General features: G+C 40.2%; 1 protein-coding gene across 1 annotated transcript in view; it reads right to left on the reverse strand.

Moving 5' to 3' along the window:
• The window catches only part of TBPL2 (TATA-box binding protein like 2), a 55,488-nt gene that overhangs the window by 12,739 nt on the left and 21,533 nt on the right, over positions 1-21,216 (reverse strand). The window contains exons 2-7 of the mRNA XM_036842048.1: positions 18,920-18,994; positions 18,515-18,778; positions 15,814-16,262; positions 14,938-15,025; positions 12,853-12,944; positions 9,337-9,504 (exon numbers count right to left, since the gene is read on the reverse strand). Of these exons, the coding sequence (XP_036697943.1) occupies positions 9,337-9,504; positions 12,853-12,944; positions 14,938-15,025; positions 15,814-16,262; positions 18,515-18,778; positions 18,920-18,994 (1,136 nt within the window). The remainder of the gene's footprint in view (positions 1-9,336; positions 9,505-12,852; positions 12,945-14,937; positions 15,026-15,813; positions 16,263-18,514; positions 18,779-18,919; positions 18,995-21,216) is intronic.

The raw sequence follows: 21,216 nt of genomic DNA on the forward strand, positions 1-21,216 counted from the left end.
CTTAAAAGCTTTTGCACAGCAAAGGAAACCATAAACAAGACAAAAAGACAATCCTCAGAATGGGAGAAAATATTTGCCAATGAAGCAACTGACAAAGGATTAATCTCCAAAATATACAAGCAGCTCATGCAGCTCAATATCAAAAAAACAAACAACCCAATCCCAAAATGGGCAGAAGACCTAAATAGACATTTCTCCAAAGAAGATATACAGATTGCCAACAAACACATGAAAGGATGCTCAACATCACTAATCATTACAGAAATGCAAATCAAAACTACAATGAGGTATCACCTCACACCAGTCAGAATGGCCATAATCAAAAAATCTACAAACAATAAATGCTGGAGAGGGTATGGAGAAAAGGGAACCCTCTTGCACTGTTGGTGGGAATGTAAATTGATACAGCCACTATGGAGAACAGTATGGAGGTTCCTTAAAAATCTAAAAATAGAACTACCATACGACCCAGCAATCGCACTACTGGGCACATACCCTGAGAAAACCATAATTCAAAAAGAGTCATGCGCCACAATGTTCATTGCAGCTCTATTTACAACAGCCTGGACATGGAAGCAACCTAAGTGTCCAGAAACAGATGAATAGATAAAGAAGATGTGGCACATATATATAATGGAATATTACTCAGCCATAAAAAGAAACGAGATTGACTTATTTGTAGTGAGGTGGATGGACCTAGAGTCTGTCTTACAGAGTGAAGTAAGTCAGAAAGAGAAAAACAAATACCGTATGCTAACAAATATATATGGAATCTAAAAAAAAAAAAATGGTTCTGAAGAACCTAGGGGCAGGACAGGAATAAAGATGCAGACGTAGAGAATGGACTTGAGGACACGGGGAGGGGGAAGGATAAGATGGGACAAAGTGAGAGAGTGGCATGGACATATATACACTACCAAATGTAAAACCGATAGCTAGTGGGAAGCAGCCGCATAGCACAGGGAGATCAGCTTGGTGCTTTGTGACCACCTAGAGGGGTGGGATAGGGAGGGTGGAAGGGAGATGCAAGAGGGAGGAGCTATGGGGATATATGTATATGTATGGCTGATTCACTTTGTTTTAAAGCAGAAACTAACACACCATTGTAGAGCAATTATACTCCAATAAAGATGTTAAAAAAATAATAATAATAATACTTTAAATGTAAATGGACTAAATGCTCCAATCAAAAGACACAGAGTTGCTGGACTTCCCTGGTGGTGCAGTAGTTAAGAATCCACCTGCCAATGCAGGGGACACAGGTTCAAGCCCTGGTCTGGTAAGATCCCACATGCCACGGAGCAACTAAGCCTGTGTACCACAACTACAGAGCCTGTGCTCTACAGCCCATGAGCCACAACTACTGAGCCCACGTGCCACAACTACTGAAGCCCACATGCCTAGAGCCCGTGCTCTGCAACAAGAGAAGCCACCGCAATGAGAAGCCTGCACACCACAACAAAGGGTAGCCCCCACTCGCCCCAACTAGAGAAAGCCCGTGGGCAGCAACGAAGACCCAACACGGCCAAAAATAAAATAATAAATAAATAAATTTATTTTAAAAAAAAGACACGAGTTGCTAAATGGATACAAAAACAAGACTTGTATATATGTTGCCTACAAAAGACTCACTTCAGATCTAGAGACACATACAGCCTGAAAGTGAGGGATGGAAAAAGATATTCTATACAAATGGAATCAGAAGAAAGCTAGAGTAGCAATTGTTATATCATACAAAATAGACTTTAACACAAAGACTGTTACAAGAGACAAAGAAGGGCATTACATAATGATCAAGGGATCAATCCAAGAAAAAGATATAACAACTGTAAATGTATATGCACCCAACATAGGATCACCTAAATACATAAAGCAAATACTAACAGACAAAAAGAGAGAAATCAACAGTAACACAATAACAGTAGGGGACTTCAACACCCCACTTACATCAATAGGCAGATCATCAAGACAGAAAATCAACAAGGAAACACTGGCCTTAAATGACCCATTAGATCAAATGGACTTCATAGATATATATAGAACATTCCATCCAAAAGCAGGATAGGGCTTCCCCGGTGGCGCAGTGGTTGAGAATCCGCCTGCCATTGCAGGGGACATGGGTTCGATCACTGGTCCAGGAAGATCCCACATGCTGCGAAGCAACTCAGCTCGTGTGCCACAACTACTGAACCTGTGCTCTACAGCCCGTGAGCCACAACTACTGAGCCCGCGTGCCGCAACTACTGAAGCCCACGTGCCTAGAGCCCGTGCTCCACAATGAGAGAAGCCACTGCAATGAGAAGCCTGCGCACCGCAACGAAGAGTAGCCCCCGCTCGCCGCCAACTAGAGAAAGCCCGCGTGCAGCAACGAAGACCCAACACAGCTGAAAATAAATAAATAAAATTTAAAAAACAAAAAAACAAAAGCAGGATACACATTATTTTCAAGTGGACATGGAACATTCTCCAGGATAGATTACATGCTAGGCCACAAAACAAACCTTGGTAAATTTTTAAAAATTGAAATCATATCAAACATCTTTTCTGACCACAATGCTATCAGACCAGAAATTACAAGGAAAAAACTGCCAAAAACACAAACATGTGGAGGCTAAACAACATGCTACTAATCAACCAATGGATCACTGAATCAAATGGATCAAAGAAGAAATTTTTTTAAAAATACCTAAAGATAAATAAAAACACAATGATCCAAAATCTATGGGATGCAGCAAAAGCAGTTCTAAGAGGGAAGTTTATAGCAATACAAGCCTACCTCAGGAAACATGAAAAATCTCAAAACAACCTAACCTCACACCTAAAGGAACTAGAAAAAGAACAAACAAAACGCAAAGTTAGAAAATTTCCTGGTGGTCCAGTGGTTAGGAATCCATGCTTTCACTGCCAAGGGCCCAGGTTCAATCCCTGGTCAGAGAACTGAGATCCCACAAGCCATGCAGCACAGCCAAAAAACAAAACAAAAAACAAAAATACTCCCAAAACAAAAAATCGAAAAAAAAAAAAAACCCCAAAAACAAAAAAATCCCCAACAAACAAACAAAAAACCCAAAGTTAGTAGAAGAAAGGAAATCATAAAGATCAGAGCAGAAATAAATGAAATAGAGAGTAATGAAACAGTAGAAAAGATCAATGAAACTAAGAGCTGGTTCTTTGAAAGGCTAAACAAAATTGATAAACCTTTAGTCAGACTCATCAAGAAAAAAAGAGAGGGTGCCCATATCAATAAAATCAGAAATGAAAAAGAAGTTACAACTGACACCACAGAAATACAAAGGATCATAAGAGATTACTATGAACAACTATATGCAAATAAAATGGACAACCTAGAAGAAATGGACAAATGGACAAATTCCTAGAAATGTACAGTCTCAAGACTGAATCTAGAAAACATGAACAGATGCATTACCAGTAATGAAATTGAATCAGTCATTAAAAAAACTCCCAAAAAACAAAAGTCCAGGACAAGATGGCTTCACAGGTGAATACTACCAAACATTTAGAGAAGAGTTAACACCTATCCTTTTCAAACTATTACAAAAAACTGTAGAGGAAGGAACACTTTCAAACTCATTCTACAAGACCAGCAACACCCTGATGCTAAAACCAGAGAAAGATATCATACACATACACACACACACACACACACACTACAGAAAAATATCACTGATTAATATGGATGCAAAAATCTTCAACAAAACATTAGCAAACCAAACTCAACATACATTAACAGGATAATACACCATGATCAAGTGAGATTTATTCCAGAATGCAAGGATGGTTCATTGTCTGCTAATCAATCATGATAACCACATTAAAGAATGAAAGAATAAAAATGAAAGAATTAAAGAATAAAAATCATATGATTATCTCAATTATGCAGAAAAAGCTTTTGACAAAATTCAATATTCATTAATGATAGAAACTCTCCACAAAGTGGGTAGAGAGAGAACATACCTTAACATAATATGTTAACAATGTATGATAAGCTCACATCTAACATCACATTCAACGATGAAAAGCTGAAAGCATTTCCTCTAAGATTAGGAACAAGACAAGACAAGGATGCCCCTTCTCGCCACTTTTATTCAACATAGTATTAGAAGTTCTAGCCACAGGAATCAGATAAGAAAAATAAATAAAAGGAATCCAAATTGGAAAGGAAGAAGTAAAACTGTCACTGTTTGCAGATGACATGATACTATACATAGAAAATCCTCAAGCCACCACCAAAAACTACTGGAGCTCATCAATGAATTCAGTAAAGTTTCAGGATGCAAAATTAACATACAGAAATTTGTTGCATTTCTATACACTAACAATGAACTATTAGAAAGAGAAATTAAGAAAACGATCCCATTTACCATTGCATCAAAAAGAATAAAATATTGGGACTTCCCTGGCTGTCCAGTGGTTAAGGCTCCATGCTTCCAATGCAGGGGGCGTGGGTTCAATCCCTGGTTGGGGAACTAAGATCCCACATGCCATGTGGTGTGGGAAAAAAAAAAAAGAATAAAATACCTAAGAATAAATCTAATAAAGGAGGTAAAAGGCCTGTAGTTGGAAAACTATAAGACACTGATGAAAGAAATTGAAGATGACACAAACAGATGGAATGATATCTTGTGTTCTTGGATTGGAAGAATTAGTATTGTTAAAATGACCATACCACTGAAAGAAATCTACAGATTCAATGCAATCTCTATCAAAATACCAATGGCATTATTTCACAGAACTAGAACAAATAATTCTAAAATTTATATGGAAACACACAAGACCCCGAATAGCCAAAGCAATCTTGAGAAAGAAGAACAGAGCTGGAGTTATCACACTGTCTTCAGACTATACTGCAAAGCTACAGTCCTCAAAACAGTATGGTAGGGCTTCCCTGGTGGCACAGTGGTTGAGAATCTGCCTGCCAATGCAGGGGACATGGGTTCGAGCCCTGGTCTGGGAAGATCCCACATGCTACGGAGCAACTAGGCCCATGAGCTACAACTACTGAGCCTGCGCGTCTGGAGCCTGTGCTCCACAACAAGAGAGGCCACGATAGTGAGAGGCCAGCTCACCGTGATGAAGAGTGGCCCCCGCTTGCCGCAACTGGAGAAAGCCCTCGCACAGAAACGAAGACCCAACACAGCCAAAAAAATAATAAATAAATAAATTTAAAAAAAAACCAGTATGGTACTGGCACAAAAACAGAAATATAGATTAATGGAACAGGATAGAAAGCCCAGAAATAAAGCCATGCACTTACGGTCAGTTAATCTACAACAAAGGAGGCAAGAATATACAATGGGGAAAAGACTGTCTCTTCAACAAGTTGTGCTGGGAAAACAGAAAACTACATGTAAAGAATGAAATTAGAACGTTCTCTAACACTATATACAAAAATAAACTCAAAGTGGATTAAAGATCTAAATGTAAGACTGGAAACTGTAAAACTCCAGAAGAAAACATAAGCGGAACACTCTGAGATAAATTATAGCCATATTTATTTTGGATCTGTCTCCTAAGACGAAGGAAACAAAAACAGAAATAAATGGGACCTAATTAAACTTAAAAGTTTTGCACAGCAAAGGTAACCATTGGCAAAACAAAAAGACAACCTACTGAATGGGAGAAAATATTTGCAAATGATATGACTGATAAGGGGTTAATGTCCAAAATATATAAACAGCTCATACAACTCAATATCAAAAAACAAACAACCCAGTTAAAAAATGGACAGAAGACCTGAATAGAAATTTTTCCAAAGAAGACATGCAGATGGCCAACCAGCACATGAAAAGATGCTCAACATCACTAATAGTCAGAGAAATGCAAATCGAAACTACAATGAGATTATCACCTCACACTTACCAAAATGGCTATCATCCAAAAGTCTATAAATAACAAATGTTGGTGAGGTTGTGGTGAAAAGGGGACCCTTGTACACTGTTGGTGGGAATGGAAATTGGTGTAGCCACTGTGGAAAACAATATGAAAGTTCCTCAAAAAAACTAAAAATAGAACTACCATATAATTTGGCAATTCCACTCCTGGATATACATCCAAAGAAGATGAAAACATTAATTCAAAAAGATACATGCACCCCAAAGTTCACAGCAGCATTATTTACAATAGCCAAGATATGAAAGCAACCTAAGTGTCCCTCAACAGATGAATGGATAAAGAAGATGTGATATATGTACACAGCAGAATACTACTCAGCCATAAAAAAGAATGAAATTTTGCCATTTGCAACAACATGGATGGACTTGGAGGGTATTATGCTAAGTGAAATAAGTCAGAGAAAGACATATACTGTATGATAACACATATGTGGAATCTAAAAAATACAACAAACTAGTGAATATAACAAAAAAGAAACAGAATCACAGATACAAAGAACAAACTATTGGTTACCAGTGGGAAGAGAGAAGGGGTGAGGGGCAAGACAGAGGCAGGGGATTAAGAGGTACAAACTACTTTGTATAAAAGAAATAAGCTACAGGAATATATTACACAGTACAGGGAATATAGCCAAAATTTTATAGGAACATTAAATGTATAATCTATGAAAATTTTGAATCACTATGTTGTACACCTGAAACATATAATATTGTAAATCAACTATACCTCAATAAAAAATAAATACATACATACATTAAGAAAAAGTCTTTGGTATGTAAATCATGGTGAACTGCTTTTGGCTTTCAGAACCATGGTTTTAAGGTACCAGCATGATGAACTCTCAATCAGAGATTTACTTCATTTTATTTACTCTCTATCTCATTTCAAAAGAAGGTTGAGGCAGAAAAAAAAAGAGGTTTTGGTTAGAGATGCAGAACATTTCATGAAGATCAAGAACAACAAACAGCTGCCAATCTCTTGGGCCAACCCAACTGTTCAAGTCTCAGTTTAAATGTCATTTCCCTTAAGAAGTCTTCCTTGACCTTAACACCCCCCCATTACATTAATTATCCTGATTGATGGTGCCAAAACACACCAAGGGGTGTTCACTTTCATAGTTACACCTTCATAGTTACATTTCATTATTGTCTTTGGTTTCTGTTTTCCCTTTTAGACTGTGGTTCCGTAAGGGCAAGTGACCATGGCTGTACTGACTGTCACTGTCACCATAGCATCTGCTACACAGATTTTACTCATTTAAGAAATATTTAAGATATCTTTCATTTAAAAATTGAATGGAAGGGAGAAAAATGCTCAAGGAAAACAAAATAATTATGGCATAGAAAGATTGATGGAGAAAGTGCCCAGAAACAAGGGAGACATTCGTATTATCGGATGCTGATATAGATATTTATAGAATCAGGGGAATTAAACGAACTTGAGGTTTTAACATAAGGCAAACTTGACCTGATAATTGTAAGTGATACGTTGCCATGGTTCCCCACAGGGCTACAGGCAATTAAAGAAAGTCCTCATTTTAAAGACACAAACCTGCGAGAAAGAGATGTTTTAATGCCCCAATTTCACAAATACACACATTGGAGTTGTAATCCATAACCTAAGGATGGAGAGCATTTGGGGGAGGCAAGAATGAGACTAGAAAGAGGTATCTGTAAGACTACAAAGCAAGCTTCCTGACCAAATTTTTTTAAAAGATGGATGAGATCATAAAACTGGCTTAGGTGGAAGAAAAAACAGTGATGGACCCACCCCAAGTGACTAAAAGCAGTGCATCTAATGAATTCTCATCTTGCCCTACTGACAATTTCATCTTTCAGAGGTAGAAGTAGTGACAAGGGGCACTCCCACTCCAGACTTAAATCTGACCTACAAAGAAGACAATCTTGGTGAAAAAGAAATGAAATCTGAGAGGAATTCCACACATTGTTTTAGAGCCCTAAATGTCCAGAAAGGGGAATGCTAAGTCTAATATAGACATGTACCCTAGAATTGAGGCAGACATCTTTCCCATGTTCGGAAAAAGTTGGTTCAAAGAAAGATAGACAGGAGGTGCAAGGTTGAAGATCTGAAAGATAAGATGGAGCATGTGTTGAGAGACTCTTAAAAATGAAGGATTTACTATGAATCTATGAGTTATTCCAAGATTGAAGAAAGAAAAGGACAGATAAAGAGGCAATATGTCTTGCATGGGGGACTTACCAATGAACTCAATGGGTACCTCATAGGCACTTAATAAGCCTATGCTGAAAAAAACTGATGCAGAGGAAAAAAGAAAATATAATCAAGGGGAAAATAAATATTGCCTGAAAAGTATCATAAAAGCTAAATCTCAGAATGAACAAATTTTTTTGGAAAGTTAGGGGAAGAAAAAGGCAATTTTTAACTTCTGTCTAGGTCATGTCTCAAAGGAGAGCTAACAAATGTCAGCTCACAAATGTTAGAGAAAGCAGAGCTAAATGATCCCTCTCTACTCTATTAAACAGAATGATTGCTCAAAGGCAAAGGGAAGGAAAAGTAGAATGAAAGGACTTCAGTTCAAGCTAGATCATGAACATTTAAGAGCATCTGTGATTCTAAGGCAGTTCGAGTGCCCTGGCCCAAGTGTATAACCCAAGGGGTGGTGGCATTTGGTGTTTGTCAGTCACCCTCCATCACGGCTCTCTGAGGGCCTGGGCAGGCTGGGAGAAGCACCGAAGCAGCTGAGGGAGGAGGAGGAGGAGCATTTGCTGTTGAGATGGAAAGTTACATTTGAAGAAGCCAGGCAGGCTAGAGATACTCCCAAAGGAATATGAATCCGTGAAAGAAGAAACTATAGTGGGGGGCTACAGCTACACACCGAAAAAGAAAAGCCTTGAACAAACTCAACAGGACGAAAACTAGATAGGATTGTCTTCCTAGAACGTGCTAGGGCCATTCTTTTTTTCATCTCCTCTCCAGCCCTTTCTCCCCTCACCAGCTGTCGGCCCTTCCTACTTACCTAATCCATGTCATACCCCTTTCTCTTCCGGCCACTGCCACCACCCCCCAGCCAGATTTGTTTAGAAATCTATACATCAGGGGGTCTCAAGATGTGGGCCTCTGGACAGCAGCACTGGCATCACCTGTGAGCTTGTCAGAGCTGCAAGTTCAAGCAGAATCTCTGCATACCACAGCCCAGGCAGGAACGTGTGTTGATAAGCTGTCCAGGTGATTACTTTGCAATTTAGTTTTGAGAACCACTATTTCAGAAGATAGGACACACATGGTAACCATTGAGGACTTAGGTATAGCATCTTAACCTTTTCACTCATTGTAGTTTTTAAAAAAATTATATTTTCTCTGAAAAAATACATTATATAAGCAGCCCATAATAGAACTTTAATAACTTGGGAAACTCAAAGTTAAGTTATGCAACAATCATACCTACTGAACTGCTGATGGGTTAGCACCAAACCTTCCAGCCTAATAGGAAATCTCACATCACAGCTTCCAACCATGTTCTGAATTTTAAAATCGAGGAATCTGGCGGGAAAGCCCAGCTTCTGCACCACACGAGCATACTTTCTTGCCGCAAGTCGAGACTGCTCTTCGCTGGGGAACGGCAAATGTAATTAAAGATGTCTTAATCACTACGACTGCTAACTAGCTGGGCTGTATTCACCCACTTCCCTGATTATATTTTTAGCATACGTACCATGTTTATCTTTCAGTGTATACTAGGAAGCTACAGACTTTGAGGAGAAGGACCTACCTCCCCTACTTTTGTCCCTAGCACCTAGGAAAGGGAATGGTACAATGTATAGTTGTTGAACTGAATCATAAACAGATTTTTGTCTTCATTTGCCATCTTTCACATGTAAGGTAGTTTTTTCTTTTACTTGTTTTAAGTGCTATTAGGTGAAATTAACTATTCCACTGGTTCTCAAAAAGTGTCCTCAGGCCAGCAGCAGTATTACCACCTGAGAAGTTGCTAGAAATGCAAAGTCCCAGGTCCCACCTCAGACATGCAGACATTCTGGGGTTGGGGCCCAGCAATCTATGTCTTAACAAGCCCACCAGTGATTGTAATGCTCACTAAGGTTTTAGAATCATGCATCTGGTCTAAAGGTGTGTGCCATTTAGATGGGAACAGCAGTAACAAAAATAAGGACACATACATACATAGAAAAAAAAAATCAACACGAGGAAGTAAGTTACGTGCCAACTGAGTGGCACAGATAGGATGCCAGGACTTGGAACTTAATGGGACAAATTATATACTTTAAAAAAACCATGAAAATACCTCAAAATCTGCCCAATGTTGCTCAGGCTTTCTCACGCAATTGTCATTCAACTCATACTCAATATGAGAAAGAAATAGATTCATCCAACTGTGTGGCTATGTTCTTCTAAATGTTTGTCCTACTCCACCCTTAAATCCATGGCAGAGAATGTGAAATTCTGAGATTTGGGGCTTTATTTTTCATTAGATACTTTTCAATGGTCACTACCAAAATAAAAACATTGAGTAGCAGGGGTTGCCAAACAGGGGCAACACCTGGTGGGTGAATCCTATGAATTCCACCCTCTCTTATGGGTTATCCCCATCTTTAAGTTGAAAACCAGAAGTACATTAAAGAAAAGCCAGATTGAACTTATTTGCCTGGACAAAAGGGAGCAAGCGGTAGAGTCTCTTTCCAATCTAGATCTGTCACAACACTGTGCCATTTTCACATCACCTCATTTCATGTTGATTCTCCTCATCCATTACCAACTCCTGAAAAGCCCCTAGCAAGGCCGTGTCCCCAAGATAGCAGTGAAATAAGTGGTTTCCATTTTGAAAAACCACATTTTGCTTTAAATGACCCATTACATCTCCCATAGTGCTAATATTTATAAGGTCAAATTTCAAGAATTTGCATAGCCTTATAGTTTCTTGTATCACACAGAAATTCCCATTCAAACAACTGACAGTTAAAGTCTACATACATTTTCTTGTACAAACACTAGAAAATAGGTTAAGAACCTTGAAATTTCACCACCAGTGGTAATTACCACTGATAAATTTGGCCCCTCTGCATTTTTCTGTGCAAAGGCAGGTATCCTGCACTATGCAAACACTGATTATTACAACTAAAGAGAATACATTTGAATAAATTTTTGGAGATAATTCTGATATCTCTTATACTAACCAAACTTTCACAACTCTCTATCCAAAACTCAACAACCAGATAGATTTGGATAACAAATATCTCTTATAATCTGAACTCACCATCCAAGCTTTCACTATCAGATTTTGGGAACCAAATAAATTCAGATAGGAAAAAAACACTCATGAATCTGTGTGTTCTCCCCTCCCCCAACTTAACATCCTTCCAACTCAATATACTATACATGGCTAAATAATTTTATTTTATGATTTATTCAAAACTGTATTGCTAGAAATTTGTTCCCTCTGCCTGTGTTTTAAACAATGCTGAAATGAACATCCTTGTAGTTATCTTGCAGAGTTGTCCAAAAATGACTTAAAAATGGAGATTTCTAGGTCAAAGGATACACAGATCAACAGAAGAGAAAGCCCAGAAACTTACTCAGACACAGGTAAAGAACTTAACATGTAAAAACAGGTGGAGGAGAAATACAGTAAAATAGATTCTTCTATAAATGTACTGGGACACTGACTGGGCATTTGAAAAAAATTATCTTATATTGAAGTAAAATTCCAGACCTGCTCTGCCCAATATGGTGGCCACTAGCTACATGTGGCTATTTAAATTTAAATTAAGTAAAATTAAATTAAAAGTTTAGTTCCTCTGTGGTATTAGCTTATTTCAAGTGCTCAAAAGCCACATGTGACTAAAGGCTACCACATTGGACAGCACAGATACAGAACATTTCCATCATCCAGAGAAAGTTCTAGATGAGTCAAAACATTAACCTCCTTTCTTCAATACAAAGCAGGACCTGAAAAAAACCAGAAAAATATATGGAGGTCAATACTTATATCATGTTGTGTGTGGAGAACGCCTTCCTAAGCATGAAGCCAAGCACTGAAACCATAAAGAAAAAAGCTGGATAGACTAACCATACACACAGAGAATTAAATTGCATTGAAAAAAACCCATAAAATACCACTAACATTAATATGGGAGAAGTATTTATGGTATAAAATGGTGAAAATACTTAAATACCAAAAGACAAGTATCTCCATAGAATATTGGGCAAAAGATACAGTAGGTAGTTTATATGCTTACGAAAAGTTAGTCTCACTACTAAATCAAAAGAAATGTGATTAAAACAACTTTTTTGCCAATCAATCTGGCAAATATAAAATACAATATTAACACCCACTGTTTACCAGAGAAAATGAACACGAGGTGCATCTCTCGAGCACGGAGAAATTGGTACTATCTTTCAGGAGGATAGTTTCCTACTCGTCCTCCAACACTTAGAGGGAAGAGCAGCTCTCCCACTAGTTCTATGGTGAAAGGATCTACATCAGCACAGGGCTACCTCTGCATGAGATCCAGGAAAGACGAGCCTTTAAGAGATGCCTCCTGAGTGAATGCTCAAGCTAGTGGTCAAGAAATGTCTAATTTCCCTCCTTTAAAATGTTCTATCCATTCTTCTGCCTGCAATGAGGAAAATACACAAGAACTACTTTCCCAGGTTTATAACAAGCTTTACCACTACTATAGACTTTTTTTTTTTTTAAATATACCTTAGAAACAAGTTGTAATAGCCTAGTGAAGCCCCCTTCACTATGGGGGACTGTAAAGTGGGATATAAGTCCGTATTATGAGGCTGAATGTTTTTAACCCCAAATTTGGCATTTCATGAATTTAACTCCTCAGCAAAGTATTTTGCTTCTACGATGTGTTTTAGAACCTTAATGCCACCCTTCCTTGTTTTACATAGTGAATTATCTGTCTGGTAGTGCGGGAGTACGGCTTCTCTTACCTTTTGGCTCCTGTGCAGACCATTTTCCCAGAGCTAAATATGAGGGCTGTGGTCCTGGGCTCTCGGATCCTCATTATGACGGCGGCAAACCTCTACACACAGAAGCCAAAAGGACAATTAGCCTCTGCTAGGGGTTAACACTATTCCAGCTGACCAGCTGAGCTGGACATGAAAACAGTGTTGAATAAATTGAAATTTAATGGGAAAACTAAAAAATGTCTGGGTCTATTCTCCCACGTTAAGGTTAACAAAATGATCATGATTCTAAAATGTACATACTTAGAAAAAACAGGTAAGAATAATAATAGTAAAGCTAAAATTTAAGTACCTGTTATGTTTCAGACCCTATGCTAAGAGCTTTATAGGTTTTATCGCATTTAACCTCATGACAGGACTGAATTGAATCCACTATAATTCCCATTTAGTGCACAGGGAAACGAAGTGGTTATTTAACTTCCAACATTATACAGGAAACAGTGAAGTTGAGATTTAAAACCACGACTATCAGACTCCATGCTTTTTGCTTTGATATACTTTTCTTTCAAAGACTCTTTGAGAAAAAAAAAAGTATGAAGTATGTTACAGCCTTGCCAAGACTCTAGAACGTACTAAAAAGCAGCCAAAATATAGAACAGAATATATATATTGATAGGCATTCTGAAGATGAATGACAAAAAGTTGATTTGTCAAGCTCTTGCCCGCCATAGTCCTCAATGTGGTCCCCAGGCCAGCAGCACTGGTAAGTCCTCCAAGCGTTGCTGACGCAGGGGAGGGCTGAGAACGACTGGCCTGCCACATCGACTTCCCCCATTAAGCTGGGAAGGAAACTGGGGTGGGTACCATGCAAGACTAAAGTTCCATGGGTTAGAGCCGCCCCACAGGACAACAGATCACTCCAAGGCCAGACTGGCAATTTCAGATATGAAGTGTTAACAGTAAAAGAACCCTGAGTCAGCACTACACAGAGCCGAGCAAGGACTATTAATGTTTTCTAGGTGTTTCCTAAAAAGGTAGTGCTCTCACCTGGCATTCATTTTGTTAAATTCTTAAGGCAGCTTAAGTGCCAAGTCAGAATTTTTCTGGCTGTCAAGTCCAAGTTTGGACAGATCCTGTATACCAAACTGAGAGAGCTCAGGATGGTGGAGAATAAAATATGCTTAAAATGTTGATTGATCAATAGTGTGGTCCATCATAGCTACAGCCATAAAAATCCTAGCTCATCACTGGGTTTCTGTCCTCATCATAGCTGGCTATGTGAAATATAAATAGGAAAGCTTAGTTGCATTTGGTAACATTCAGGTAACACTTGGTCAGCGACAACACTACACAACAGGAAAAACAAATACTTAATTCATAAATAGTTGATGTTGGCAAGGTCCTCTGGTTTCCGACTAATATGGCCTTTCTCATCTAACTCCATAAATCCTCCACCACCCAAGATAGTGAACTTTTTCCTAGTAGGGACCAGGCCTCACTCATCTTTGTACTAAGTACAGAGCCCACCAAACTGTTAAATGTTTACTGAATTAACAAATCCACTTCCTAGGTAAATAGACCATTGAAAATGGGATGCCTGGCCTTGGGAGGACACAAAAAAGAATAGATTTTATTAAACTTTGAGGGAAAACAAAAAATCCCTGAATCTTACACTTGAACTTTACACTTTAAACAACTGAGCTTTCTCAGGTAAGAGAAACTGTAAATGGAAAAATACACAGGTGTCAGGAGATAGGACAAAAATTAGAAAAAATTATTTCCAGGAATATGATGACATTGTAAGAAAGTTAGCATTTCCATAGTCAGGTTGAAAATAGTCATACTGAAAGGTTTTTTCTGAATGACAAGGGAAAGAACTTTTAGGAACTGCTCAATAATTACTGTATTCAGCACAGAAAATGAGATTATTTTTTATAAGTTCAAAACAGAGAACGAGCCGATTAAACTTGTGTTGCCAAAAGCTTTTCACTAACAAATTTTTTCTTTTTTAAAAATAAAAACAAAGGAATGAGTCAATATCATGATCCTATGAAGGAAAGAAAATCTAAATCAAACCTAACTGTGGAAAAAATTACTGGGAAATCTTACCTTTGGGTTATATTCTGCATTTTTTGCATGCAAAGCTATTTTCTTCAGATCCAATTTACAGGCCAGGTTTACAGTGGAAACTATATTCCTAAAGAAATAAGTCAACCTATGTGATGAATTGGGAGATTGGGATTGACATATATACACTAATATGTATATAATGGATAACTAGTAAGAACCTGCTGTATAAAAAATAAAAATAATAATTAAAAAAAAGAAATAAGTCAACCTAAGTTATACCAGATATAAAAAGTAAAAAATAATTAAAACGTATTAACTTCCTCATTTCATAGGTTTAGGTGACTTCCTAGGGGGAGAATTATTCTAAATGTGAAATGTATAATAACACATTTAGTGCTTAAGACTCCTCACTTCCACTGCAGGGGGCGCGGGTTTGATCCCTGGTCGGGGAACTACGATCCCACATGCCACAAGGCCAAACAAACAAAAAAATAGCTTTTTCTAAAATTTCCTGACTAGCTGACTAAAACTAAGTTTTAGATCTTTTTCAAAATGTCTCAAAATAGAAATCACAATATCAAATCAACTTGCAAGTCAAATTCAATTTTACATCTTTATATCCTTTGTGTTATTCCAACTCCAGCCACAATTTTCAACTAAAGTGCTTTACTATGAACAATACAGTCCTTCAAGAATGTGTATACTCACCTTGAACTCCCACTTAGGAGATCAAGAGTTAGTGCTTCATTTTACAGATAATCAAACTGTCTAAAGTCCATTACGAACTAACAAAATCAAGGATAATGACATCTGAAATTCTCTTCCCTACACTATTATCATCCCACTCAGGAATATATTGATGAAATGTGTACTCAGAAGCATCACCCATTTAAAACAACAACAACAACAACTTACTGTAGTTGAGGCACAATTCCAGAACATTCTGAAACAGGGGTCACTGGTGTCATGGGAGTTATGGATGCCAGAGGCAAGGAGTGTGGTTTCTCAGGAGAGGGCTGGGCTGAGTCAGCATCACCAGGGTGGAGATGTGAATGGGAATTTGACCCACCGCTGCTGTTTAAGGCCAGGCCAACGCCCTGTTGGCTGGGTAATGGCAACCTACTTTGCCAACTTTTAGTTTTACAATTTTCTTCAGTTTCATGCTTGCTTCTAATGACAGTCTGGTCTTTATTTTCCTGGGTAAGCTCATCTGGTAGGAAGCTAAGATCCACAGATGAGAAATTGCCAGATGTTACTGTGACTTCTTCAAGCTGTGAATTAAACGTAGTCTCTGGATTGGATGTGTACACATCATAAGGCACAGCTGGGCTGAGCAGGGGTGATCTGGGTGGAGCAAGGTCATCCTAGGCCATTCCCAAAACAGACAAACAAAACACAACAAACAGAACATCATGTCACAACAAAGGGATGCCACCTTGGCTGGCAGGCAGTGTGTTCAGGATGAGGCAGTTCAGGTAGCTTACATTCATGCCCTGCTCTTTCCACAAAATATCATTAAAATTCTACTGTAGGGTTACAACACACTTAATGAAAACAGGGAAGTATACCTTAAAATGCAGAAAAAGCATTTTTCATAAAATGTTTTCCCTACTTTGGTTAGACCTGTAGTAAGTTGCCACTCTAAATCCAACTTTGTAACTGAGGCAATTTGGCAACCATGCTCTAAACTGTGTGTACTTTGAAGAGTACAGATTTTCTGTACTCCTTAAGTTGATTTAAAGATTTTTTTTTGGACTTTTAAGTTCGTATTTTAAAGAGAAGAGCAGTAAGTAAAGGAAGCTGAGGAGATAGCTTTGAGTGCTGATCAAGCCTCCACAAGGAGCCATCTTCATTCCCTCTAGTCAAAGGAAGGAAAAGAAATCATTCCATTTACATGAATGTACAATAGGGAAAAAGTTATTGAAATTTAAACGGCAAGACTAGTTTAAATCAATGTATTATACTTCCAGTCCAGGGAAGGCTGCTCAACTTCCATTATCATCAACCGAAGGAAAGAGGTGTGCAACTGAGGGAAGCAGCTAATGTAAAATTCATGGCCTTTGTTATGGAAAAAAATCCTTGGTACATATATTACCATCCACTTCACCCAAGTTGCAGGCCTGGATTCTAGATTTTGACCACTGCTGGCAGGATAACCTCACCCCTTAGAAGATCATACTTCTGACAAATGAACAGTCACCAGTGCCTTGTGCTGCATCTTCTCCATGACAAAGCTATTCAGCTAATGTCTGGCTAGATCCTGTTGAATTGTGCTGTTACCACAAGTCCAGCAGATGGCAGGGGTGACTAAATGTTAGAAGAAAACACTTAAGAAGAATGCACTTATTCTCTGGAAATAAGATTTGACCTTATTTCATTTTGAATTATGTTATTAGTCTCTAACTCCCTCCACCCCCATCCCACAAATGGGCCCTGAGGGACACTGAGGTGGGGACAATGGCCCAGATTCCTCTCCATTGTTTTTTTGGCCTCTTCTGTTCCAGCCAGAAAAGATTCCATCAGCCAATTTCCACTAAAGCACTAATATCTGCAACTATCAGTGTCTCCCCTCCTTTTTCCCATTATGGCATTTTAGCAGGGGACAAAGCCTCCACCCAAAGAACTAAACTTCAACAAGGAATTTAAGGCAATGGCAACAAGATATCAAAGGGGGATGTTTTACGGCAGTGGAACCCTGACAGCCTCCTTTCGAGAGAATATGCTTACAGAGTATTCCCTGCATCCTTGGCCTTACACCTAAAGAAACTTTTTGTTAAACTGTCTTTGCAGTCATTAACTCATCTTTCTCAGAACCTCTCCAACGTGGGCTCTCCTTTTGCAATGTTAAACGCTGTGGGACTTCACTATTTCTACTTCATTGCTAATCATTGTCTATTTAAAAATCCGGGGACTTCCCTGGCGGCACAGTGGTTAAGAATCCACCTGCCAATGCAGGGGACACGGGTTTGAGCCCTGGTCCAGGAAGATCCCACATGTCGCAGAGCAACTAAGCCTGTGTGCCGCAACTACTGAGCCCGCGTGCTGCAACTACTGAAGGCCGCACCTAGAGCCAGTGCTCCGCAACAAAAGAATCAACCATAATGAGAAGCCCGCACACCACAACGAAGAGCAGCCCCCCGCTCACTGCAACTAGAGAAAGCCTGCGCACGGCAACGGAGACCCAATGCAGCCAAAAATTAAAAAAAAATAAAAAAAAAAGAATCCGACACCCCCCCCCCCGCAGCCGAAAGTTTTTCCCTTGCTTTTCTTTTTGAAGACTCCTTCCTCTCGTTTCTACAGTTCTTAAATTAAAAAACAAAACCCAAAAAACGTAAGAATCACAAACTGAAAGAAGCCACAGGTGCCTCCAATTTGTATTCATACTAGACCAGGTTCGAGTTCTGTTGGCAACCTTGGGTAAGTTATTTCAACTCTCGAACCTTCTATTTTTTTCAACTGAAAGACGGGGATAATCAAGCCCACCTCCTAGGGTCACTAGGAGTTTTACGAGAGATAAAATGGAGGCACAATCCTTAGTGCGCAGGACCCAGCGCTCAGCAATGGGGCGGGATGCGGACCCTGACTCTGGGACCGTGGCGGCGGCTTCCAGGCTCACCTGGGCGGCGCACCGGGACAGGTAGAGCTCCAGGTACGTCTCTTCCCCCTCCATGGACGGAGGGCTCACTGTAGGGGGTTCGGAATCGAAGGAAAGAGCCAGCGCGAATCGAGCTGCCGCTGAGTCCGACGACGCGCGCGGGGCGCGGAAGCCATTTATCAGCCCGCGGCCGCACGTGGCGAGGCGGGGCCCGGGCCGGGGGCGGGAAGCCCGGGACCAGGGGAAGCCGGGGGCCTTTGCGCCGGGCCCGCGCAGTCCACGCTCCTGTAGACGGCGCGAGGGAATAGATGCTGAGCCAGGCAGCGGGGTGCGGAGCTCAGCAAGGGGCCCACGGGTCGCGAGCAAGGGAAGGAGAGCTGGGGCTGGGAGGGGAAGACTCTCCTCGCTGGGGTGCTGTCACCACACCCGCCCACAGCTGAGAAGCAACTCGGCCTGCAAATCTGGAGATTTCCTTCCACCTGCGAGTGCTGCCTTTGCCTCCTGCAGAAAAGGTATCGGTGTTCGTAGCATGAAAGGTGAACGAGTTGGACAGTGAGAAAATAAATTTTTTAAAGATAATTTTTTTCTTGAGCAGAGCGAGTGGAATTTGAGGCGCTTTACCCAGTCAGGTGTTGCACTTTTTTTTTTTTTTTTTTTTAGAATGTGTTTGTATGTTTGGTTGTTTTTACAAATTTATTTATTTATTTATTTATTTATTTTTGGCTGTGTTGGGTCTTCGTTTCTGTGTGAGGGCCTTCTCCAGTTGCGGCGAGCGGGGGCCACTCTTCATCGCGGTGCGCGGGCCTCTCACTGTCGCGGCGTCTCGTTGCGGAGAACAGGCTCCAGACGCGCAGGCTCAGTACTTGTGGCACACGGGCTTAGTTGCTCCGCGGCATGTGGAATCCTCCCAGACCAGGGCTCGAACCCGTGTCCCCTGCATCGGCAGGCAGACTCTCAACCACTGCGCCACCAAGCCCCAGGTGTTGCACTTTTATGTCATAATTACTTCTCACTTTCAAATCCCAGCTGGCTTTTTTCCAGTCTCAGAGAATTCAGTCTAAAGCCACACATAAAAGAATGTGTTGCTGCACAGTTAGGGTTGATGCAGCTGAAGAAGGTAATGTAAAACCAAATAATCAGAGGATTTCCCCCTTTTTTGAAATTATTTTAATTTTTAGTGCCTCAGCTTTCATAAGAACTTACATGTGCCGAATGGTTCTATAAATATAATTGATACCTTTTGTGTAAGATATTTCAAAATGTACGTGGAGATGCACACATAAAATACGTCTTCCCGTCTAGCCTATACTCTCTGAGAGCAGGGATTTTGATTACTAACCTTTGTGCCTCTGTACCAAGCTCATAGATGATCAATAAAATTTGATCAGTGAATGAAAAACCGCCCTCAGAATGGAGCATAGTAGAGACAGAGAACTCTAAGAATCAGGTCAATAAAAATTGTATAGAATTTCTAATCGAGAATATAGGAAATATTTTGATAAAGTTGGAATTTTTTTTTAATAAATTTATTTATTTTATTTTTGGCTGCATTGGGTCTTCGTTGCTGCATGCGGGCTTTTTTCTAGTTGCGATGAGCCGGGACTACCCTTTGTTGCGTGCACGGGCTTCTCATTGCGGTGGCTTCTCTTGTTGTGGAGCACGGGCTCTAGGCACGTGGGCTTCCGCAGTTGTGGCATGTGAGCTCAGTAGTTGTGGCTCCCGGGCCCTAGAGCACAGGCTCAGTAGTTGTGGTGCACAGGCTTAGTTGCTCCGCGGCATGTGGGATCGTCCCGGACCAGGGCTTGAACCCGTGTCCCCTGCATTGGCAGGTGGATTCTTAACCACTGCGCCACCAGGGAAGCCCAAAGCTGGAACTTTATATAATGGTTATACTAATATATAATTAATCTAATGATTTATGTTAAGTGAGATAGCCTATCAAAAATGTTTAGCATAGGGCTTCCCTGGTGGCGCAGTGGTTGAGAATCTGCCTGCCAATGCAGGGGACACCGGTTCGAGCCCTGGTCTGGGAAGATCCCACATGCCGCGGAGCAACTAGGCCCGTGAGCCACAATTACTGAGCCTGCGCGTCTGGAGCCTGTGCTCCGCAGCAAGAGAGGCCGCGATAGTGAGAGGCCCGCGTACCGCGATGAAGAGTGGCCCCCACTTGCCACAACTAGAGAAAGCCCTCGCACAGAAACGAAGACCCAGCACAGCCAAAAATAAATAAATAATTACCATTAAAAAAAAAAAAAAAATGTTTAGCATAATACCTGCCTAGTAGCTCAAATATTAGCTTAGTTTTGTTATTAGACAAATATGGACCAAATTGTGTCTGCCCCTCCCCCAAAATTCATATGCTGGAACCCTAATCCATGTAACTGGTGTCCTTATAAGAAGAGAGAAACATCAGGGATACCTGTGCACAGAGAAAAAGGCCATGTGAGGACACAGTGAGAAAGTGGCCATCTTTAAGCCAAGGAGAAGGGCCTCAGGAGAAAACAGACCTTCTGACACCTTGATCTGGGATTTCCAGCCTCCAGAACTGTGAGAAAATAAATTTCTGTTTTTTAAGCCATTCAGTCTGTAGTATGTTGCTATGGAAGCCCTAGGAGGCTAAAATATATGCTTATAAAGTATCTCGTCATATGTGGTAGGTGGAATTCTGAGATGGTCCCCAAAATCTCCACCTTCTCCAGTTATGCAAACACTAATCTAGGTGC

The sequence above is a fragment of the Balaenoptera musculus genome, chromosome 2, assembly GCF_009873245.2.
Source record: "Balaenoptera musculus isolate JJ_BM4_2016_0621 chromosome 2, mBalMus1.pri.v3, whole genome shotgun sequence".
Lineage (NCBI taxonomy): Eukaryota > Metazoa > Chordata > Mammalia > Artiodactyla > Balaenopteridae > Balaenoptera > Balaenoptera musculus.